This window comes from Carcharhinus amblyrhynchos, chromosome 7 (genome assembly GCF_965287045.1).
Source record: "Carcharhinus amblyrhynchos chromosome 7, sCarAmb.v2.hapA, whole genome shotgun sequence".
Taxonomy (NCBI): Eukaryota; Metazoa; Chordata; class Chondrichthyes; order Carcharhiniformes; family Carcharhinidae; genus Carcharhinus; species Carcharhinus amblyrhynchos.
The window spans coordinates 2836267-2861932 of NC_137330.1; the positions used below are offsets into that span (position 1 = coordinate 2836267).

The 25666-nt window shown below is 44.1% G+C and overlaps 1 protein-coding gene across 2 annotated transcripts in view; it reads left to right on the top strand.

The window, feature by feature from the left end:
* Nucleotides 1-311: 311 nt before the first annotated feature.
* LOC145344712 (uncharacterized) overlaps nucleotides 312-25666 on the top strand; it is a 41755-nt gene continuing 16400 nt past the window's right edge. Inside the window, exons 1-4 of one of the 2 annotated variants that reach the window (XR_013886967.1) lie at nucleotides 312-523; nucleotides 1862-1961; nucleotides 5182-5286; nucleotides 12508-12610. Coding sequence is in view for 1 of the 2 variants with exons in the window: in XM_080191817.1 (XP_080047943.1) it covers nucleotides 421-523; nucleotides 1862-1961; nucleotides 12508-12610 (306 nt within the window). In the remaining variant the exon portion in view is untranslated. The remainder of the gene's footprint in view (nucleotides 524-1861; nucleotides 1962-5181; nucleotides 5287-12507; nucleotides 12611-25666) is intronic. The other variant, XM_080191817.1, reaches the window with a different exon arrangement.

Sequence of the window (25666 nt, forward strand, 5' to 3'; positions counted from 1 at the left end):
CATAAAGCCAGTTGAGCTGCAGTGATCACAGTATGCCGCTGTAAAATAATTTGATGCGATTGTGTTCTCAAAAGCAGGAGGAAAAGTGGGAATGTTGCAAGTTTAGAGACGGCAAATAGAGAAGTGGTGGCAAGCCAGTTAACCAGAAGGGACTTTGTAATTTATAATGGTCGCATCTTAACTTTTTTGAGCGTCTGCTGGTCGAATGTTTAACCCTTCCATCGCCAACCCCACAGACAAGAAGAATATTGACATGTATTACGCAGTACCGCCACAAGGTGGGGATCGACACCCAGCTTTGTCAGCTGGAGCAGCGATTGCTAACACACTGGAATATTCGCCATTTTCTCTGCTCTTACAGGGTCACATTCCAGCAGGTTTCGTTTCAACTTTGTTTCGATCTGCTTATCGAATCGGGATATGATTCAAGGGAATGAAGGAGCGGAACATTTACGCGACTCCAAGGAAACAGAATCAGCTCTCCTGTGTAAAGTCATTGCAGTGATGAATGGGGCAGAGAAGGGTAAGGAATAAAGCAACATGATGCGGAAATAAACATGTCAATATTCTTGTATAGAAATCAGAAACAAAGCAACAAACGAAAGTCACTGTCACTAAAGTGTTAGGAATTACAGAAATGTCAGCCAAATGCTATCGGCAAGGTAGCATTCAACTTCTTCGTTTTACACACAGTAAATTTTAGTTGTTCTTGGATAAAGTCTTTTGTTCGTCGCCACACGCGACAGAATAATACTCGAAACCGGAGCATAGCATAAAATTCATGAAATTAGTTATCACCGTATGAAACAAAATATCATACAGCCACCATTCTTTCCCTGGCAGACTGCAGGATGAAAAGGAAATATCCAATCATCCTGCAACGCTGCCATTCATTGTCAGCACGACGGAGGGGGTGGTGGGTAGAGGAGTGGAGCAGGAGGGGAGATGGGGTGGATGGGAAGAGGAGTGGAGCAGGAGGGGAGATGGGGTGGATGGGAAGAGGGAGTGGAGGTGTGAGGGAGAGGGATGAGTGGGTATAATGGACAGGGGAGGGGGTCTTCCTGAATGGAAGCTGTTTGGTATGTTAACCTTGCATTTATGCTTCTTGCTATCAGCGAGTATTAAAAGATGAACTATGAAAGGACACTTGCAGAAAAAGTAAACACTGACACCACTGGAATGACAGATGTTCAGGGGGCGACCTGATAGGTGTCTAAAGATTATGAGGAACATGGACAGAGTGGATAGTCAGAAGTGTTTTTTTTCCCCAGGGTGGAAGGGTCAATTATTAGGGGGCATAGGTTTAAGGTATGAGGAGCAAGCTTTAAAGGACGGGTACGAGACAGATTTTGTTACATAGAAGGTTGTAGGTGCCTGTAACTCACTACCAGGGGAGGTAGTAGAAACAGATATGATACTGGCTTTTAAGGAGCATCTTGACAAATATACGAATAGGATGGGATGGAGAGATATGGTCCCCAGAAGGGTAGGTCAGTCACACAACATGGTTAATGCAGGCTTGGAGGGTCAAAGGGCCTGTTCCTGTGCTGTAATTGTCTTTGTACTTTGTTCAATGGTTTCTATGACTGTATAAAGAGGAAGAGAACAGCCAAAGTAAATGGTGGCTCTTTAGATACTGGTGAGGTAATAATGTGGAACACAGAATTGATAGAGGCACTAAATCTATAGCTTTCCTCTATCTTCACAGCCAAAATTAGTGAAAAAATTTCAGAACTACAGACAATGAAGAAAACTTTGGTGCAACAACCATCACTGGGGAAAATGTATTGAATAAACTAATGGGATTAGCCCTCCTTATTCCCCATCTCTTTAACACAATCTTATTACATTTCTTTTACAGTGCAACATCTATCCAACCAAGAGTCACCTGTCAGACAAGCCATGACGGCATCTCCACATCAAGACAAGTTTGTGCCAAGGTTTCATCACAATGGTACATGGTGAGTTGTCATCACTCTCTTGTCTGCCACAGAAACTGGATAACACAATATATCCAGGCCCAGCACAGTGGCATGACAATGTTGCAGGAGATTGTAAGAATCTGGGGTGTGGGAGGTGAAATTGGGAGACATGGACAAACAGACAGAAAAGTTAAAGAATGCTGCTCACTGACACCCACACCCACTGCAGCCCAGCAACATATACACCCAACCCATCCCCCACAGTCCCCCAGCAATACACACTGTCCATAACCCCCCACAGGTTCCAGAATGGTTACAGCACACCCCCCCCCGCCCCCCGCGAGCAAAAAGAGACCCCAAGCCCCACACACATTCACAGCCCTCCCCAACCTGAAAAGCAACATGCCACCACAAAATAGCCCCCTCAGAGCATTTTGAACACAGAATTAACTCCTTGCTCTCACACACACTAATTCAGCTCCAACTTATACAGAGGAGGTGTTTTCCAGACCGATGAAGTTGTACTGAGTGAGGTTGTAAAGGCAGGCGAGCTGGGATGATTGGACATTAAGGTCTGTTAATGACGTTATGATGAATGCAAAAACATGTAAACAGATGTCTCACCTATGTTAGGAGGGCTCCCTATCATACCAATTTTCTTACGTGGTAAAGTGGGAACCAGTGCCACTCCCACTCGTTGCTTCATGTCCAATTTTATGACATTTCTGTACGCAAAAATGGTTATGATGAAGTTGTAAAATCTCACCCTTAGGGTACTGTGTGCAGTTCTGGTCACTACACCATAGGAAGGATGCAATTGCACGAGAGAGGATGCAGACAAGATTCACTAGGATGTTGCCTGGTCTAGGGTGTTTCAGCTACAGAGAGGCTGGCTAGGCTGGGCTTGTTTCCATTGGAGCAGAGAAGTTTGGGAGGTGGGAAGGGGGGAGTGGGGAAGGAGGAACTCATCGAATTGTACAAAATTATGAGTAGCATAAGTATAGATAGGGTAGCTACGAAGAAACTTCTCTCTTTCATAGAAGGGTCATTAACCAGAGGGGTAATAGATTTATGACAAGGAGCAGGAGATTTACAGGGGATTTGAGGAAAGACTTTGTCACCCAGAGGGTGATGGGAATCTGGAACTCGTTGCTTAAAAAGGTGATGGCGGCATGAACTCTCACAACACTGAAGAAGCAATTAGATGAACACCTGAAATGCCATAGCAGACAAGGCTATGGGGCAAGTGCTGGAAAATGGGATTAGAATATATAGTTGTTTGATGGCTAGTGCAGACATGATGGGCCAAAGAGCCTCTTTCATAGAATCACAGAATCCTACAATGCAAAAGGAAGACATTCAGCCCACCCTATCTGCACCAACCACAATCCCACCCAGATCCAATCCCCATAAACACAGCTAGTCCGCCTGTCACTTCCATGCTGTGAAAATCTGCCGCTATGATGCAATGTAAGAGATAGTTGAGGTCACTGGCATTGGTAGAAGTCTGGGAGATGAAAGGTGCCATAGAATCTCTGGGTGTGTCCCCAGCGGCCATGTCTGTAGGTGTTGGAGGCACATAGGTCACATACCTTCCTCCTAAATAAGGATTCACGGTGCCTTTATGTCTGACACACAATCCAGTGTGACCAGAAAGTCTCTTTCATCCTGGAGATGGCCCATATCCTGTGAATTCACTCATCAGGGTCGCAGCCTGTTTGTCTCTGTCTTTAAACTGCAGCCTGTCGGTTTAGTTTCTTGCCCAATTGTCCCAGAATGCTTTACAAAACACCATTTTAGCTGGCCTGTTTGGCTACATGTGACTCCATTATTTAAGAAGGATAAGAGAACAAAATCAAGACATGATGATACATTACACCATCTCCCTCACAACAGACTTGAAAATAGTATGTGTTTCAAGGGCAGAGCTGCTGAACAACTGGAGCAATTTGGACAAATTTGAAAGGATACATGAGTTTGCAAAAGGCCATTTGTGTTTAATGAATCTAATGGAAAATTCAGAGGGGTTAAGGAATGCAATATGTAGAGGATTGTCAACTGCTGCAGTTTACATGGAATTGCAGAAGGCACTAAGCAAGATTCTTTGTCTGAGATTTAAGCTAATGTTCAAGCTCATCACATCAAAAACAAATTATTAACCTGGTTTACTGTTTACTTTGGAAGGAAAATACAGCTCTAATTCACTGAATCATGGTGTTTTATAGCACACAAAGAGACCCTTCAGCCCATCATATCTGCAGCAACTATCAAGCACACAAGTATTCTAATCCCATTTTCCAGCACTTGGTCCATAGCCTTGGGTGTTATGGTGTTTGAAGTGTTCATCTAAATGCTTAAAGTATGGCACAGTTCCACAATGATTTGCCCTGCTTTCTCACAGTGCCACAAATCCAGGTTCGATTCCAGTTTTGGTGACTGTCTGTATGGAGCTTGAATGTACACCCCAATTCTGTTTGAGTTTCCTCTGGCTTCGGCCACAGTTCAGAGACATATGGGTTAGGTTCATTGACATGGCAAATTCATGGCATTAGAGGGATAGGGCAGTGAGCTGGAGTGGGCCTGGGTAAGATGTTCTTGATGTGAAGATGCCAGCATTGGACTGGGGTAAACACTTTAAGAAGTCTCACAAGTCTCATAAGATGTTCTTACACGAAGTCAGACCTGCACACAGTTCTCTAGCTGTGGCCTAACCTAACTGCTAAGGTCAGCAAGTTTTAACATGAATGTTCATTAATAATATTCAGCATTCAGAGCCACACAGTGGTTAGCACTGCTGCCTCACAGTGCCAGGGTTCGATTCCCAGCTTGGGTCATTGTCTGTATGGAGTTTGCACATTCTCCCCATGTCTGCATGGGTTTCCTCTGGGTGCTCTGGTATCCCCCTACAGTCCAAAGATGTATGGGTTAGATGGATTGGCCATACTAAATTGCCCCTGTCAGGGAAACTAAATAGGTAATTGCATGAGGTGATGGGTATAGAGCCTGGGTGCATTGTCATTGGTGTAGACTTAATGGGCTGAATGGTTTCCTTCTGCACTGTAGGATACTATGATCCTTTGAGCATGTTGAATGAGTATATTCAATTTTTACTTAGACAAGACATTTTCGACTAGCTTTTCCATTGATTGTGTCTTTTCCCAAGATTGTTTAACCAACTTATTTCTAAAGTTACACTCATGAAGTAACTGAATGAATGATTTCACCAGCTGTACATAGTATCTTTCTGATTCCCTCATAGGTCGTGGGTGTCGCTGGCTGGGTTGGCATTTATTGCTCATCCCTGAGGGCATTTAAGAGTCAACCACGTTGTTGAGGCTCTGGAATCCCATGTGGGCAAGAGTAAGTAAGGATGATACATTTCCTTCCGTAAAGGATATTAGTGAGACAGATGGATTTTTAATGACATTTCACAATGATTTCGAGTTCATCATTAGATCTTTAATTCTGAGTCTCTATTGAAGTGGAATTTCACCATCTCCCATGTTGGGATTCAAATATAGGTTCCCAGACACTATCCTGGGTTTTGAGATTACTCGTCCTACACTATCTCCACACCTCTACCTCGCCAAGGCAGTATCGCCCAATCAGTGTTGTTTTCCCAATTTTGGATATTGTAAATAGAAATAAAACATCATAGATGCTGGAAATCTGCAACTAAAGCAGAAAACAGAATGCTGGATAAACTCAATAGCATCGCTGGAGAGGAAGAGAGTTAACAATGCTAATCTAAAAATTAATCCTTCTTTAGAATCATAGAGCCATCGAGTCGTACAGCACAGAAAAGACCATTCAGCCCATGAGTTTGCACTAACAATAACTACATTAAAGTCACATCAATCCCATTTTCCTACACTTGTCCTATATCCTTGCTCATTCAAATACTTTTTAAATGTTGTAAGGTTTCTGGCTTCCACGACCGTCCCAGGCAGTGCATTCCAGATTCCTCTCTCTCCGAGTGAAGAAGGTTTTCTCTTAAATCCCCTCTGAATCTCCTGCCCTTTACTGCCTCAATGACTCCTCAAGCAAGGGGAATAGCTTCCAACTCATCCTGTCCTTATCCCTCATAATCTTACACACGTAATTCACTGATCTTTCGTTCAGATCAGAAGCATTATGTGCTAGATTAAATCTGTATATAAAGAATGGAATCAATAGAGGAACTTGCAGTTATGTTTCAAGTTTTTTATGTTTATTTGTTAGTGTCACAAGTAGGCTTACATTAACAATCCAATGAAGTTACTGTGAAAATCCCTGAATTGCTACACCCTGGTGTCTGTTCAGATACACTGGGGGGGGGGGGAGAATTTAGTATGGCCAATGCACCTACCAACGTATCTTCAGACTGTGGGAGGAAATCAGAACACTGGGAAGAAGCCCACATAGACATGGAGAGAATGTGTAGACTCTGCACAGACAGTGACCCAAGCTGGGAATCTGGCTGGGCCCTGGCACTGTGAGGCACCAGTGCTAACCACTGTGCCACCATGCCACCCCAATTCCATTTCACGGGAGGCAAAATGGTTAGTGACAATGTTTTGTGAATTTCAGTTTGCAAATGGGCACTTCTGACTCTCGCCCTGAAATCCTAGCGCAGGGAATCAAATCCAGGACCAATCCCTGGCAGACTGAACATCAGGGTTTGTAATTAGTAATGTTTATTGCAAAGTCCGGCAGGAAAGGAACAGTAGGACAGCTACTGCCAAAGTTGCTCAACCTCTGCTCATCTCAAAACCAGCCCTCTGACTGCCCGTGTGTTTAATCTTTTTGTGTAGCTGGAAGTCACATATTAACAGGACTCTGTGCAACCATTTTAAATGCCAAAAGGGAGAGCAAGCAGTATGAAATGGTTACTGAGAAGGTCTGGAAGGTCTGGACTGGATGCAGTGTTCTCTTGTAGCCAGGAGATGGCAGCAAACACCAGGAGTTTGGAGCTTGCTCTCAATGTGAGCTGATACCAGCCACTGTGTGTGTTTGTGCGTGTGTGTGTGTGTGTGTGTGTGTGTATGTAGGTGGGTGTTGGGAGGGTGGGGGGAAGTTGGTGCACGTGTAATGACACTGCCTGATCAAATTCACAGTGTGGTGAACGAAAACACACCACACCATTGTCTTATTAATCCCGTTTCCAAAAGAGTTGCCATATCAATGGACTGATTTATTTGGTTATCTGAAAAGCTTTGACAAGGCGCCTTACAGGAGGCTGCTAAATAAGCTAAGGGTGAATGGTGTTAGAGGCAAGGGACTGGCATGGATAGAAGATAGGCTGACAGACAGAAGGTCAAGAGTGAGGATAAAGGGGACTTGGTGACTAGTGGTGTTCCACGGGGGTCAGTTTTGGGACCACAACTTTTCACAATACTCATTAATGATTTGGACGATGGAACTGAGGCATAGTTGCAAAATTTGTCGATGATACATAGGTATGCAGAGGGTCAGGTAGTTTTGAGGAACTGGGGAGGCTGCAGAATGACTTGGAGAGGTAGGGGAGTGGGCAAAGAAGTGGCAGATGGAATATAATGTGGGAAAGTTTAAGGTTATGCATGTTGGTAGGAAGAATAAAGGCATAGACTATTTTCTAAATGGATAAAAGTGTTGGAAATCTGAAGCCAAAGAGACTTGGGAATCTTGGTTCACAACTCTCTTAAGTTAACATGTAGGTTCAGTTGGAAGTTTGGAAGACAAATTCGATATTAGCATTCATTTTTAGAGGACTAGAATGCAAGAGCAGGGGTTTATTGCTGAATCTGTGTAAGGGTAGGGTCAGACCCCGCTCAGAATATTGTGAGCAGTTTTGGGCCTAAGTAAGGATGTGCTGGCCCTCTCTGAGGTCCAGAGGAAGTTCACAAGAATGATTCCAGGAATTAAGGGTTTGTCATATGAAGAGCAGTTGAGGAGTTTGGATCTATATTTGACAGAGTTTAGAAGGATGAGGGGGGGAACTAATCGAAACTTACAGAATACTGAAAGGCCTGGATAGAGTGGAGTGGACATGGAGAGGATGTTTCCATGAGTGGGAGAGACTAGAACTCGAGGGTAGAACCTCAGAGTGAAGGGACGCTCCTTCAAAACTGAGATGAGGGGGAATTTCTTTAGCCAGAGGGTGGTGAGCCTGTGGAATTCATTGCCAGAGAGGGCTGTGGAGGCCTGGTCATTGAGTGTCTTTAAGATAGATAGGTTCTTGATCAATAAGGAGATCAGGAGTTTGGGGATGAGAATCATATACGCCATGAATTGTATGGCGGAGCAGACTCGATGGGCCAAATGGCCTAATTCTGCTCCAATATCTTATGTCTTATGATCGGTTAGTCAATTTATTTAGTTGAACCAACTGCCTTTCTCAGAATCAAAGATTGAGACAGAGACTAATTAATTTTGCTTATTTCCTGCTCTTTCCTCACAACTGCATGTATCCCTGGCTTCACATATTTCTCAAAATTCTCCTTTTGAATGTGTTTCCTGCATTCTGTTCCTTCCATTCATAGAGTCTATAGAAATCTCCAACACTGGGAAATGCCCTTTGGCCCATCATGTCTGCACTGGTCAAATTCAAACAATCCAACAATTCTCATTCCATATTCCAGCATTTGACCCATAGCTTTAGCATCGTAAGTGTGTATCCAAATATCTCTGAAATGGTATGAGAGACTGTGCCTTTTTTTGTCATAAACTGAGATACAACTTAAAAACAACACTGTCTGCTTTTCTGCATTACAAGTCCAGTAGGAATGCTATTATGCCACCACATCCCCTTGTTACCTATAAATCGGAAATCCAAAAAAATTAAGAAAAAATATTAGGTTTTCTGTCTCCAGCAGACTTTCAGCAGTGACTTTGAGATACCTACCACTTGCTATGTGAAGATATTGATTCTGAATTCCCCTGTAAAACTCCGAACTGCTACCAAGAATTAGTATTAGATTTTGGGCCTGTGTATAGAAGGAAATAAGACCTTCCTATCCACGGAATCAAAAACCCATCGCATTTTTGCACTTCAATTAAATCTCCCTTTGTCAGATAATGTTCCGGTTCAAACAACCACAGTCCGCTCAATTTTAATTCAGAACTCGAATCCCGTAGCTTAGCTTTTGTTACGTCAGAGACATTGTTTATAAATTTCAGCATACAATGTCTGTTTTTAACTCTGTACCTGTCAGTTTCTGATATGAGTGTAGAGCTCCCCTTTCATGCACTAATTATAAACTTGTGTTTTGACAAGCACCTTTCAACATCTAATGTTTAGGAATAATTTTTGATGTCTGCATGTCAAATTTGGTTCTCATCCTCTTGGTGTCAGTTCCATACGTCTGAATGTTCAATTATCCCCACATTTGCATTATCTTGTATGTGAAAAGTCTCACCAAAGCCTGCTATATTCTGTATTTGTTAAAATTGAGATTAGGTGTCTACCTGCTAGTCAGAGAGTCATACGCTACCACCCCACCCACCATGGAATCAGAGCAGACAACAGAAACGTCTGTTGACCTCGGGTGGGAATTTCTGGTCTCACTTGAATGACACTGTAAAATCCTGCCCATTGATTCACAGAGCAATACAGCATGGAAACAAGCCCTTCAAGCTAGCTTATCCATGCCAACTATGTGTCCTTCCAGCTAGTCCCAATTGCCTACATTTGGCCCATATCCCTCTAATGCATTCCATTCCATGTTCTTATCCAAATGTTTTTTTTAATGTTGCTATTGTATCTGCCTCAACCACATTCTCTGGCAGCTCATTCCAGATACGTGCCACCCTCTGTGTGAAGAAGTTGCCTGTCAGGTCCCTTTTAAACCTTTCCCTACTTACCTTAATCCTATCCCCTCTAGTTTTCAATTCCATTTCCCTGGGAAAAAGACCATGTGTGTTCACCCTATCTATGATTCCTCATGATTTTATACACATCAATAAAGTAACCCCTCATTCTCCTATATACAAAGGAATAAAGTTGCAGCTTTGAAATCCCCCCACGATGATTCAGGCCTTCTTGTCCTGGTAACAACCTCATAAATCTCTTTTTCACTTTTTCCAGTTGATTAATGTCATTCCTATAACTGTACACAATACTCCAAGTGCAGCCTCACCAGTGACATATATATCTCTAACGCAATGTTCCTAAGTATAGATAAATTTGAACATCCAAGTTAGGAGCAAGAGTAGGCCACTCACTCAAAGAACACAAATACAAAGAAATGACAGCACAGGAAAAGGCACTTTAGCCCTCCAAGCCTGCACTAACTATTTTGCTTGACTGAACTAAAACCCCCTACCCTTCTGGGGACCATATCCCTCTATTCTCATCCTATTCATGTATTTGTAAGATGCCCCTTAAAAGTCACTATTGTATCTGTTTCCATTACCTCCCTCAGCAGCGAGTTCCAGGCACCCACCACCCCCTGTGTAATAAACATGCCTTGTACATCTCCTTTAAACCTTGCCCTTACACCTTAAACCTGTGCCCCCTAGTAATTGACTCTTCTACTCTGAGAGAAAGCTTCTGATTATCTGCTCTGTCCATGCCCCTTATAATCATGTAGATTCTATCAGGTCACCCTTCAATCTCCCATGTTCCAGTGAGAACAGACCAAGTTTCTCCAACCTTTCCTCATAGCTAATGCCCTCCATACCAAGCAACATCCTGGTATTTTTTTCTCTGTACCGTCCCCAAAGCCTCCACATCTTTCTGGTAGTGTGGTGACCAGAATTGAACATTATATTCCAATTGTGGCCTAACGATGGTTCTATACTCCCTCGAGCTTACTCTGCCATTCAATGAAATCATTGAACTGATCTGATTGTCACCTCAAACTCACTTTCCTACCGACCCCCGATAATCCTTCACCCACTTACTCATGAAGAATATATCTAACTGTGCCTTAAAAATGTTCAAAGTCTCTGCTTCCACTGCCTTTTGACGTAGAGTTCCAGAGCCACACGACACTCTGAGGGGAAAAAGAATCCTCACCTCCAACTGAAATGATGATTTCTTGCTTTTAAACAGTGACCCGCTAGTTCTAGATTCTCCCACAAGAGGAAACAGCCTCTCCACATCCTTCATGTCGAGACCCCTCAGAATCTTAAAGGTTTTGACCAAGTCACCTCTTATTCTTCTTAACTAGAGTGGATATAAACTTAACCTCTCCAACCTTTCCTCATAAGACAACCCATCACCATCGAGTCATAGTCATTGAGTCGTAGAATGTAGAAAAGCCCCTACAGCCCATCGAGACTGCACCGACAATAACTCACACTAACTGTGCATTAATCCTATTTTCCTGCACTTGTCCCATATCCTTGAATGTTATAATATTTCAAGCATTAATCCAAATACTTTTTAAAGGTTGTAAAATTTCCAACCTCACCACCTTCCCAGGCAGTACATCCGGGGTTCCCATCACCGTCTGAGTGTCTCTTTTTTGTTCTCAAATCCCTCTGAATCTCTGTTCCCTAAAGCTATGCCCATCTGTAATTGACCCCTCAACCAAAGGGAACAGCTGCTGCCTATTCAATCTGGCCATACCCTTCATAATATTACAAACCTCAATCATGCTCCCCCTCAGCCTTCTCTACATTAACAAAAAGAATCCAAACCTATCCAGTCTTTCCTTATAGCTCAAACGCTCCATCCCAGACAATATATAAAATTAGTTAGCCTTCTCTGAACTTCCAATGCATTTACATATTTTCTGACACAATGAACACTGTCCACAATACTCCAGGTGTGGTCTCACTAACATCCTGTACAACTGAAGTATAACCTCTGCATTTTTGTAATCAATCTCAAACAATGAGAGACAACATTCTAATAGCCCACCTAATTACTTACTGTACCTGTATAACAATCCTTTGGGATTCATGTCCCAGCACACCCAGTTCTCTCTGTATCTCAGTTGTGAGCATTCATTAGTACATTTCCCCTTGGCATTCCTAAACACCATGGATTGTATGCAGGCCACTCATCGCCACCTTCTCAGGTGACAATTAGGGATAGCCAATAAATACTGGAATGTCCAGCATTGTCCACATCCCTTGCCTGAATACAAATAGGTTATATACATTCTGGTCATAAAGTCATAGAGTCATAGAGGTTTACAGAATGCAAACAGGCCCTTCGGCCCAACTTGACCTTTTCTTTACCACTAAGCTAGTCACAATTGCCTGCATTTGGCTCATACCCCTCCATACGCACCGCACCCGTGTAACTATCAAAATGCTTTTTAAAAGACAAAATTGTACCCGCCTCTACTACTACCTCTGGCAGCTTGTTCCAGACACTCACCACCCTCTGTGTGAAGAAATTGCCCCTTTGGACCCTTTTGTATCTTTCCCAATCACCTTCCACATATGTCCTCCAGTTTTAGACTCCTCTGCCTTTGGGAAAAAATCTAGCTGATCTATACCCTTCATTATTTTATAGACCTTTATAAGATCACCCCTCAGCCTCCTACGCTCCAGGGAAAAAAGTCCCAGTCTATGCAGCCTCTCATTATAACTCAAGCAATCAAGTCCCAGGAGCATCCTAGTAAATATTTTTTGCACTCTATCTAGCTTAATAATATCCTTTCTATAATAGGGTGACCAGAACAATGTGGCTGAACAAACAAATGAAGATGAAAATGTCAAACACCTCTAAGCTGAGAACTCACCAGACATTCAGAAAGACAACATTTACGGAGGTACAGTGAATCTAATGGACAATGATAATCATTGCTATAAAACTGGTGTCTGAGCAATAAGCGTACATTTGGGCCCAACACTGTCGAAGCTGAGACATGAGGAATTGTTTAAAACATCTCCTAGATGATACCATAATAAATCAGGTCAGGGTAAGTGCACACCACACAACACCTTGAGCCTGCTCTGACATTAAATACAGTCATGACTGACATTCCACCTTCACTCAATCTTCCCGTCCTCGCCCCATATCCACTATCCTCTGAGAAACCAAAACCCCGTGTTATTTCATGCTGAAATATACTTGAGTGTTGAGCATCCAATTCCTATCAGAGGAGCCAATCCCTTATGTTCACTGCACAATGAGTAGTTGTTTGGGAACACAGAATAAGTATCGCTGAACTAAACAATTCTTTTCAATCCTCAGGAGTGTACTTTGAAAAGCAAAATTTCCTTTTCTTTTGACAAAACCCTCTGAGTGTAGATTTAATCCTCTCTTTGTTCCAAGGTGATGTCACCCCTTTTTCTTATATTGTGACTTTGTGTTTGGGATTCCCCACCCAGAATGACAATCTCTCAATGTCTGCTCTGACAAGCCTGTTTACATGTTGACATGCTTTAACGAGATCTCTCTTCCTATGTTATTATGTGCCAGCCACTCTCACTCTCTCTATTTCCGCCTCTGATTCATCATTCTGTTGAATTCCGTTCTATTTGTCAGTTTCTGCTGTGGGAACTGGGTGCATTGATCATTGAAGGTGACAGGACAGGCAGAGAGAGCAGTTAATACAGCATTTAGAATCATATTATTAATTGGGGCATAGAGTACAAGAACAAGCAGGTTATGCTGAACTTATACAAGACACCAGTTCAACCTCAGCTGAAATATTGTGCACAGCTCTGGGTGCCACATTATAGAAAGGATGTCATAGTGATAGAGGTCATAGAGTTTTACAGCATGGAAACAGGGCCTTCAGCCCAACTTGTCCATGCCACCCTTTATTTTAAACCCCTAAGCTAATCCCAATTGCCCACATTTGGCCCATATCCCTCTTTACACATTGTACCCATATAACTGTCTAAATGTTTTTCAAAAGATAGAATTGTACCCGACTCTACTACTACCTCTGGCAGTTTGTTCCAGACACTCAACATCCTCTGTGTGAAAAAAATGCCCCCTTGGATACTTTTGTATCTCTTTCCTCTCACCTTAAACCTATGCCCTCCAGTTTAAGACTATCCTACCTATCTTAAACATATGCTCTTTTGTTTTAGACTCCCCCACCTAGCTGATCTGTGCCCCTCATTATTTTATAGACCTCTATAAGATCACCCCTCAGCCCAGAGAAAAAAAGTGCCAGACTATCCAGTCTCTCCTTATAACTCAAACCATCAAGCCCCAGTAGCATCCTAGTAATTCCTTTCTGCACTCTTTCTAGTTTAATAATATCCTTGCAAAAATAAGGTGACCAGAACTGAAAACAGTATTCCAAGTGTGGCCTTACCAATGTCTTGTATAATTTTAACAAGACGTCCCAACTCCTGTATGCAATGTTCTGACAAATGAAATCAAGCATGCTGAATGCCTTCTTCGACAGTCTTTTCACCTGTGTCTCCACTTTCAAGAAGCTATGAACATGTGCCCCTAGATCTCTTTGTTCTGTAACTCTTGCCAACATTAACTGAGTAAGTCCTGTCCTGGTTCAATCTACCAAAATGCATCACCTCTCATTTATCTAAATTAAACTTCATGTACCATTTGTCAGCCCACTGGCCAATTGATTAAGATTCCGTGGCAATCAGAGATAATGTTCCTCACAGTCCACATTGCCACCAAACTTTGTGTCATCTGCAAACTTACTAACCATGCCTCGTATATTCTCATCCAAATCATTAGTATAAATGACAAATAACATTGGACACAACACTGATCCCTGAGGCCTCCAGTTTGAAAAACAACCGTCTACAATCATCCTCTGGCTTCTGACATCAAGCCAATTTTATATCCATTTAGATACCTCACCATATATTTAACCTTATGTAACAACCTACCACGTGGTACCTTGTCAAAGGCCTTGCTGAAGTCCATTAGACAACATCAACTGCACTGCCCTCATCTACCTTTTTGGTTACCCCTTCAAAAAACTCAATCAAATTTGTGGGACACGATTTTCCACTCACAAAGCCATGCTGTCTGTCCCTAATCAGTCCTTGCATCTCTAAATGTCTGTAGAATGTGAATGTGAAGGCATTGGAAAGAGTGCAGAAGAGTTCGACAGGAATGGTTGCAGGGATAAGATATTTCAGTACTGAGAACAGACAGGAGAAGTCAGGACTGTTGTCCTTGAGGAGAAGAAGACCGAGAGGAGATTCAATGCTGGTGTTCAAAATCACAATGAAGCAGAGCAGAGTAGATAGGGAGAAACTGTTCCCTCTCGGAAAAATGATCAAGGGCAACAGACAACAGATTTAAAGTGATTTGCAAAAGAAGCAGGCATGGGGAAAAGAAAAAAGATTTCATATCGCGAGTGGTTGAGGTCTGGAATGCACTGTCTGGATGTATGACAGGGGTCCAGTCGCGGCATTGAATGATTATTGGAAGAGAAACAAAGTGCAGGGTTACGGTTATAGGCAGACAAATGGAACAAAGTCATAACGCTCGTTTGGAGAACCAGTGCAGACACCATAGGCTGAATAGCCTCCTTCTGCACCGTAACAATTCTGTGATGTTTAAAAAGAGAAGAGCAAAATTCATAGAGTCAAAGTATCCCAAAATTCCTATCATGCAGAATCAAAAGAACAGAAACCAAATGAATAATACTCATGGAGCCAGAATAGAAATATACTGAAAGGTACAGGGTAGTGACGAACAACCTGCAGCTTAGGGGCCAAAGCAACCCACTTGGGTTCTGAGTGTGGGCCACAAGACATGTTGTTGCCCATTGCCCCCAAGCAGGGTTGCCTGTTACATTCCAGTTATTTCCAACTGTGATGCTTTTTCCCTATCGATATGAATGAGTTGATACTCAGATAAAGCAAGGACAAGTGCAATGAAGTGTATGCTGATTGCTCACAACATTGACTGTGAAAGTCTTGCGTGTGTAAATATTTATTTATTTTTACCATTTCATAAAATCATGGAATTATCATAAGAAATAGGAGCAGGAGTAGGCCATCCAGCCCTTTGAGCCTGCCCCGCCATTCAATAAGATCATGGCTGATCTGTCGCTGCTCAGTTCCACTTTCCCGCCCTCTCCCCATAACCCTTAATCCCCTCTCCTATCAAAAACCCATCAACCCGCGTCTTAAAAATATTTAGCGAGGCAGCCTCCACCACTTCAACGGGCAGAGAATTCCAGAGATTCACCACCCTTTGAGTGAAGAAGTTCCTCCTCAACTCCGTTCTAAACCGCCTCCCCTTTATCTTGAGGCTGTGCCCCCTAGTCCTACTGTCTTTTTTGAGCGGGAAGGGTCTCTCCACCTCTATCCTATCCATCCCATTCATCATCTTATACGTCTCAATGAGATCTCCCCTCATTCTTCTAAACTCTAACAAGTACAAGCCCAGTTTATTCAGCCTCTCCTCATAGCTCAACCCCCTCAACTCCGGTATCAGCCTAGTAAACCTCCTCTGCACTCCCTCCAAGGCCAAAATATCTTTGCGCAGGTGCGGCGCCCAAAAATGCACACAGTACTCCAGTTGCGGCCTCACCAATGCTCTATACAGCTGCAGCAAGACCAGTGCAGAAGGAGGCCATTCAGCCCATCGAGTCTGCACCGACTCTCTGGCAGAGCATTTTACCATGGCCCATCCTCCGTAATGTTATTTCTTTACCCCACTAATCCACCTAACCTACACATCTTGCGATACAATTTAGCAAGGCCAATCCACCTAATCTGAACGTTTTAGGAGTGTGGGAGAAAACTGGAGCACCCGGAGGAAATGCGGGCAGACACTGGGAGAATGTGCAAAATCCAAACATAAAGTCACTCGAGGTTGGAATTGAACCCTGGTCCCTGGCACATTGAGACTGCTGAGTTCCACAAAATAAAGCCTGACTCACAATCAAATGACAGAGTGAAAACACCAGCCCCATTTTAACAATGGTGATGAACAGGTCAGAACTGCAGACTCACACAGTGGGAAATGAGAGAGTGCTGCAGTTTGGCACAGCAGAGATTAATAAGCAGCGACAAGTGTTTCGCCTCAGCTGCTGGATACTGGCATTCCCTCAATCTCAGCTACTTAGCTCCCCTCCTACTGCAGTTCCAGGGTCAGGAAGAGCTCCTCAGCTCAACATCCTGACTGGGATGTGTTAGTGTGGGCTGGGCTGTGCTCCAACAGAACCTCTGCTCCAGTGCTATGTGGCCTTGCTCATTCCAAGTGATGGTTTAGACACAGGCAGCATGGCGGCATGGTGGTGACTGGGATGGCTCCTGGGAGTTCTGCAAGAGCGTGGAGGAGATCCACGGCCAGCTCTGGGAGCTGGGGGGGGGCCCTGCCACATCGATGTGTCCAGTTGAGGTGTGAGTGATGACACGGTAATGCATCTGGCCATAGCCCGGACCTTGTGCAGAGCCAGGGAGCCCAAGAAATATTCAAGGTCTTGGCCTCCAAGGTGTCCTGGGTAAAGAATTCAAAATTTCCCACTCTCTGAGGGAAGAAATTCTTCCTTGAATCCATTTTAAATGAGTACCCCCTTATTGTGTGACTATACCCTCTTGGCTAACACTGTCCCATGAGTGGAAATATTCTCTGAACATTTACCCTGTCTAACTGCCCTGAGAATCTGACATGTCTCAATTATATCACCTCGTGTTCTTCTGAACTCCAAGGAAAACTAACACATCCTGTTTAATCTTTCCTCATACCACAGACCATCCTTACCCAGGATCATCCCAGTAAACCTCTGCACCTCCTCCAAAGATAATATAAACTTTGCGTTAATACTGGGATGAAAACTGCACAGATTCTAAATATGGCCTCACTAGTAGCTTATACAGTTGCAGTAACACCTCTTTACCTTAAAACTCCAGACTACTTCAAATAAAGTCAGCTTTCCATTTGCCTTCCTGATTACCTTCTGTACCTGTAAGCTAGCTTCCTGGGTTTAGAACATAGAGCACTACAGCACAAACAGGCACTTTGGCCCACAAGTTGTGCCCATCATATCCATACCTACCAGGCGTATCTATAACTCTCAGTCCCATTAAATCCCATGTACTCATCCAGAAGTCTCTTAAAAGACCCCAGCGAGTTTGCCTCTACCACCACCGACGGCAGCCGATTCCACTCACTCACCACCCTCTGAGTGAAAAACTTACCCCTGACATCTCCTCTGTACCTGCTCCCCAGCACCTTAAACCTGTGTCCTCTCGTAGCGACCATTTCAGCCCTGGGAAATAGCGTCCGAGAATCCACCCTATCTATACCTCTCAACATTTTATAAACCTCTATCAGGTCGCCTCTCAATCTTCGTCTCTCCAGGGAGAAGAGACCTAGCTCCCTCAACCTATCTTCATAAGACATACCTCCCAATCCAGGCAACATCCTTGTAAATCTCCTCTGCACCCTCTCAATAGCTTCCACATCCATCCTGTAGTGAGGCGACCAGAACTGTGCACAGTACTCCAAGTGGGGTCTGACAAGGGTCTTATAAAGTTGCAGCATTACCTCCCGACTCCTAAACTCAATCCCTTGATTAATGAAGGCCAGTACACCATACGCCTTCTTGACCACATCCTCCACCTGCGAGGCCAATTTAAGAGTCCTATGGACCCGGACCCCGGGTTTCATGAACAAGGAGCCACAAGTCTTTTCATGTGACAGCTTTCTGCAACCACCCTCCATTTAGATAATAATCTGCCTTCTCATTCTTTATTCCGAAATGAACAATCTCGCATTCTCCCACATTGAATCCCATTTGCCAGTTTTCTGCCAACTCACTTACCCATTCAGTGTGTCTCTGGAATCTTTATTTTCTCCTTGCAACCTGCCTTTCCTCTCACCTTTGCATCATCTGCAAATTTGGCCAACGTGCACTCTATCCCTTCCTTGTGTCTCCTCAGATGGCCTAGTGGCACAGAAGTTAGCACTGCTACCTCACAGTGCCAGGGACCTGAGCTCAATTCTGGTCTTGAATGACCAACTGTGGGGAGTGTGAACTTTTCCCCCATGTCTGTGTTGTTTTCCTCTGGGTGCTCTGCTTTCCTTCCACAGTCAAAAGAAGTGAGGTTAGGTGAATTGGCCATGTTAGGTTCTCCCTTCGTGCCTCAATATGTGTATGTTAGGAGGATAGGCCATGCTAAATTGGCCCTCAGTGTTCAAAGATATGTAGATTAGGAGAATTAGCCATGGTTAGTGTGTGGAATTATGGAGATAGGGTGGAAGGGGGGTGCGGTTTTGGATTCTCCCACAAGAGGAAACATTCTCTTCACATCCGACCTGTCAATATCCCTGAGGATATTGTATGTTTCAGTCAAGTTGCCTGTTACTCTTCTAACCTCTAAACGACCATAAGACCCTGAAAAATAGGAAAAGGAGGAGGCCATTCAGCCCTAAGAACCTGCTGCCCCATTTAATCAGACCATTCCTGATCTAACAGTCACCAAGTCCATCTTCCTGCCTTCGCACCGTAACCGTTAATCCCCCGACTGATTAATGACTCAGTCAGGCTCGGCCCTGGAAACGTCCAAGGTCTCTGCCTCAAAACATTTCTGGATACAGATTCTCCACTCTCTGAGAGAAGAAATCCTTCCTTGAATCCAACTTAAATTAGAAATCATAGAAACCCTACAGTGCAGGAGGAGGCCATTTGGCCCATCGAGTCTGCACTGACCACAATATCCCTACATATTTACCCACTAATCCCTCTAACCTACACATCTCAGGACTCTAAGGGGCAATTTTAGCATGGCCAATCAGCCTAAACTGCACATCTTTGGACTGTGGGAGGAAACCGGAGCACCCGGGGAGAATGTGCAAACTCCTCACAGACAGTGACCTGAGCTGGGAATCGAACCCAGGTCCCTGGAGCCGTTAAGCAGCAGTGCTAACCACTCTGCCACCGTGCCGCCCAATTAGCACTGCCTTATTCTGTGACTGTGCCCTCCGGTCCCTACACTCTCCCATGAGTGGGAACAGCCTCTGAAATCCGACCCTCTCTAACCACACTGAGAATCTGACATGTCTCAATCATATCATCTCTCATTCTTCTGAATTACGAGGAGAACAAACTCAAGCTGTTTAATCTTTCCTCATACTGCATACCCTCCTGACCCAGGATCATCTGTGTAAAGCTCCTCTGTGCCGCATCCAGTGATAATATAAACTTTGTGTTAATAATGGGACCAAAATGGCACACAGTATTGTAAATCTGGCCTCACTAGTATCTTGTAGATTTGCAGCAACTCCTCTTTACTTTAAAACTCAGCCCCCTGGAAAGAAAGACCAGCTTTCCATTTGCCTTCCTGATTACCTTCTGTACCTGTATGCTAGCTTCCTGGGTTTTATGAACAAGGTCCCTCAAATCCTTTTGTATAAAAAAATTCTGCAGCCACTCAACATTTAAATGATATTCCTCCTTCTCATTTTTTCTTCCAATATGAATAATCTTGCATTCTCCCACATTGAATTCCATTTGCCAGTTTTCTGCCCACTCACTTACCCTGTCAGTATCTCTCAGTAAACTGTTTATTTATCGCCTTACAACCTTCCTTTCCTCTCATCTTTTCAGCATCTGCAAATTTGGCCACAGTGCACTCTGTTCCTTCCTTCTCTCTCCTCAGGTGACTTAGTTGCACATTGGGTGGCCCTGCTGCACTAACGTGCCAGGGACCCTAGTTCAATTCTGGCCTTGAGTGACAGACTATGACGAGAGGCAAGTTCTCCCCATGTCTATGTGATTTTTTTATTGGGTGCTCTGCTTTCCTCCCACATTCGAAAGAAGTGCGGGTTAGGTAGACAGGCCATGCTAAATTGTCCTTTAGTGTTCCAAAGTATGTGGATTACGGGGATTAGCCATGATAGGTGTGTGGAATTGTGGGAATAGTGTGGAAGTTACGGTCTAGGTTTGGATTCTCCCACAAGAGAAAAATCCTCTCCATGCCCACCCTGTCAATATCCCTGAGGATCTTGTATGTTACCATTGACTTGCTTCTTACTCTTCTAACCTCCAAATATCCATAAGACCCTAAAAAAATAGAAACAGGAGGAGGCCATTCAGGCCTTTGAACCTGTTCCTTCATGTCATAAGTTCATAGCTGATGTAACACTCACAAAATCGTCCTTTTTGCTTTTGCTCCGTAACCCTTAATTTGAAAACCTGATCAGCCTCAGCCCTGAAAATGTTCAAGGTCTCAGACTCAAAAGTTTCCAGGAACAGAGAGATCAAAAGGTTCCTCACTCACCAAGAGAAGAAGTTCTTCCTCGAATCCATGTTATAAGAGGACCCCGTTATTCTGGGACTATACCCTCTGGCCCCCAATCTCCCTTAAGTGGAAACATTCTCTAATCATTTATCCTTTCTAACCCCCCTGAGAATCTGACACATTTCAGTCATATCAACTCTCATTCTTCTGAACTCCAAGGAGAAAAGAGACAAACTGTTGAACCTTTCCTCATACTGCGGATCTTCCTTACGCAAGATCATCTTTATAAACCTCCTCTGTATCTCCTCCAAAGGTAATATAAACTTTGCTTTAATAATGGGACCAAAACAATATCCTAAATCTGGCCTCACTAGTACATTGTAGAGTTGCAGCAACTCCTCTTAACATTAAATCTCCAGCCGCTTTGAAATAAAGACCAGGTTTATAATTGCCTTTCTGATTACTGTCCATATTTGTATCTAGTTTCCTGGGTTTCATGAACAAAGCTTTCTGCAATTATTGTCCATTCAGAGAATAATCCACCATCTCGTTTTTTTGTTCCAAAATCAACTATCTCACATTCTCCCACATGGAATTCTATTTGCTAGTTTTCTGCCCACTCACTTATCCTGCCAGTATCTCTCTGTAAACCATTTATTGTTTCCTTACAGCCTGCCTTTCCTCTCAATTTTGCATCATCTGCAAATTTTGTCACTGTACACTCTGCTCCTTCCTCGTATCTCCTTAGCTGGCCTGGGGGCACCGTGATTGGCCCCGCTGCCTCACACTGCCAGGGACGTGGGCTCAATTCTGGCCTTGGGTGACTAACTGAGGCATTGACAGCATGTTCGCCCTATGTCTGAATGGATTTCCTCCAAGTGCTCCCACAGTCAAAAGAAGTGCAGGTTAGGGGGATTGGCCATGCTAAATATTCCCTTATTGTCCCAAGATGTATATGTTAGGGGGATTGCCCATGCTAAATTGTCCCTTAGTTTTCAAAGGTATGGGGGTTAGGCGGATTAACCATGGTAAGTGTATGGAATTATGGGAACAGGGTACAAGGGAGGGCTTGGTTTTGGAATTTCCCACAAGTAGAAACTTCCTCTCCATTTCCAGCCTGTCAATATCCCTGAGGATCTTGTATGTTTCAATTGAATTGCCTCTTATTGCTCTAATCTCTATATAACCACAAGACCATTAACGGTAAGAACAGAAGGAGGCCATTCAGCCCTTTAACATAGAACATAGAACATAGAACATTACAGCACAGAACAGGCCCTTCGGCCCACGATGTTGCGCCGACCAGTTACAAAAACAATGACCCACTAGCCTATACCAATCCCTTTTCGTCCATAAACCTATCCAGAGATCTCTTAAACGCCCCCAAACTAGACGCATTTACAACTGCAGCAGGCAGGGCATTCCAATCCCTCACCACCTGCTGGGTAAAGAACCTACCCCTGACATCCGTCCTGTAGCTACCCGCCCTTAATTTAAAGCCATGCCCCCTCGTGCTAGCTTTCTCCATCCGAGGAAAAAGGCTATCACTATCCACCCTATCTAAACCTCTAATCATCTTATATGTTTCAATAAGATCCCCTCTTAGCCGCCTTCTTTCCAACGAAAACAACCCTAAATCCCTCAGTCTCTCCTCATAGGACCTCCCCACCATACCAGGCAACATCCTAGTAAACCTCCTCTGCACCCTCTCCAACGCCTCCACATCCTTCTTGTAATGCGGGGACCAGAACTGCACACAGTACTCCAAGTGCGGCCGCACTAGAGTAGTGTACAGTTGCAACATTACACTGCGACTCCTAAATTCAATCCCCCTACCAATAAATGCCAAGACACCGTACGCCTTCTTAACAACCTTATCTACTTGATTCCCAACTTTCAGGGATCTATGTACACACACACCTAGATCCCTCTGTTCATCCACACTATTCAAAGTCCTCCCGTTAGCCCTATACTCGACACATCTGTTGCTCCTACCAAAGTGAATTACCTCACACTTCTCCGCATTAAATTCCATCCGCCACCTCTCGGCCCAGCTCTGCAACCTATCTAAGTCTCCCTGCAGACTATGACACCCTTCCTCACAATCTACCACACCTCCAATTTTGGTGTCATCAGCAAATTTACTAATCCACCCAACTATACCCTCATCCAGATCATTAATAAAAATTACAAACAACAGTGGCCCCAAAACAGATCCCTGAGGCACACCACTCGTAACTGTACTCCATGATGAATATTTACCATCCACCACCACCCTCTGTCTCCTATCTGATAGCCAATTCCTGATCCAACTTCCTAGATTACCCACAATCCCATACATCTGCATTTTCTGCAGAAGCCTACCATGGTGAACCTTATCGAACGCCTTACTAAAATCCATGTATACCACGTCAACAGCCTTGCCCCCATCCACCTCTTTGGTCACCTTCTCAAAAAACTCAATAAGGTTAGTAAGGCACGACCTACCCGCTACAAAACCATGCTGACTATTTCTAATCAATTCATTACACTCCAAATAACTATAAATCCTATCCCTAATAATTTTTTCTAAAACCTTGTCCACAACAGAAGTAAGACTCACCGGTCTATAATTCCCGGCAAAGTCTCTGTTCCCCTTCTTAAACAATGGGACAACATTCGCTATCCTCCAATCCTCCGGGACTACACCAGAGACCAATGACGACCTGAAGATCTGAGCCAGAGGCTCTGCAATCACCTCTCTAGCCTCCCAGAGAATCCTAGGGTAGATCCCATCCGGACCAGGGGACTTATCTATTTTCAGCCCCTCAAGAATTTCCAGCACATCCCCTTTATCAACCGTAATACTGTCTATTTTACACCCCTGCAACCCAATGTCCTCCTCAGCTATATTCATGTCCCCCTGCGTGAACACCGAAGAGAAATATTGGTTCAATACTTCTCCAATCTCCTCCGGTTCCACACACAACTTCCCCCTGCTGTCTGTAACTGGCCCTAATCTTGCCCTGACCAACCTTCTGTTCTTGACATACTTATAGAACGCCTTAGGATTCTCCTTAATCCTATCAGCCAAAGTCTTCTCATGTCCTCTTTTAGCCCTTCTCAACTCACTCTTCAACTCCCTCCTAGCCAATCTAAAGCTTTCTAGTGCACTATCTGAGCCCTCCAATCTCATCCGAACATAAGCCTCCTTTTTCTTTTTAACCATCGACTCAACTCTTTTAGTGCACCACGGTTCCCTAGATCTACCAAATCCACCACGCCTGACAGGGACATACCTATCAAGGACTCGCAGTAGCTGCTCCTTGAAAAAACTCCACATTTCAGACGTTCCCAGTCCCTGTAATCCCCTAATCCAATCCATGCTTCCTAATTCACTCCTGATAGCCTCATAATCGCCCTTACCCCAGCTAAAATTGCTGACCCGAGGTTCATGCCTATCTCTTCCCATCACTAAGGTGAACGTAACCGAATTGTGGTCACTATCACCAAAATGCACATCAACTTCCAAGTCTAGCACCTGGTCTGGCTCATTTCCCAGCACCAAATCCAATATAGCCTCACCTCTAGTTGGCCTGTCAACATACTGAGACAAAAAACCTTCCTGCACGCTTTGTACAAACACTGACCCCTCTAGCGAGCTAGAACTATAGCAACTCCAATCAATATTCGTAAAGTTAAAGTCCCCCATAACAATTACCCTATTACTTTCACTCCTAACCAGGATTGTCTCCGCAATCCTTTCCTCAACCTCTCTAGAACTTTTAGGAGGTCTATAAAAGACTCCCAACAGGGTGACCTCTCCTCTCCTATTTCTAATCTCCGCCCATACTACCTCAACTGACAAGTCCTCATCAAACTTTCTCTCCGACACTGTGATACAGTCCTTGACTAGCAATGCTACCCCACCCCCCCTTCTACCTTCTTCTCTACTCCGACTAAAGCATTTGTACCCCGGAACCTGCAACATCCATTCCTGACCCTGCTCTATCCATGTCTCAGAAATGGCCACAACATCAAAGTCCCAGGTACTGATCCACGCTGCAAGTTCATCCACTTTATTGCGAATACTCCTCGCATTAAAGTACACGCATTTCAAACCCTGCTCTGCCCCACCCCCACTATGCCGTGCCTTGCATTCCCCAACTATGCCCCCCTCACTTTCACCCCCTTTCCTCACTATCCCTCCCCCCCTCCGAATCAGTTTAAACCTTCCTGCATCGCTTTTGCAAATTTACCCCCCAGGATATTGATTCCCCTCTGGTTCAGGTGTAGACCATCCCTCTTATAGAGGTCCCACCTTCCCCAGAATGAGCCCCAATTGCTCAAGTACCTGAACCCCTCCCTCCTGCACCATCCCCTCAGCCACGAGTTCAAACTTTCCCTCTCCCTATTCCTCTCTAAACTATCCCGTGGCACAGGCAAGAGTCCAGATATAACTACTCTTTCTGACTTCGCCTTTAGTTTCCACCCCAACTCCATAAATCTTTGCTTAATATCCCCTTCCCTTAATCTCCCTATGTCATGTGTCCCCACATGAACTATAACTTGGGGTTGATCTCCCTCTCCCCTAAGAGTCCTGAATACTCTGTCCGATACATCCTGGACCCCAGCCCCTGGTAGGCAACACACCAGCCCAGAGTCCCTACCCTTACCTCCAACTCTCCTATCCGTCCCCATAACTGTGG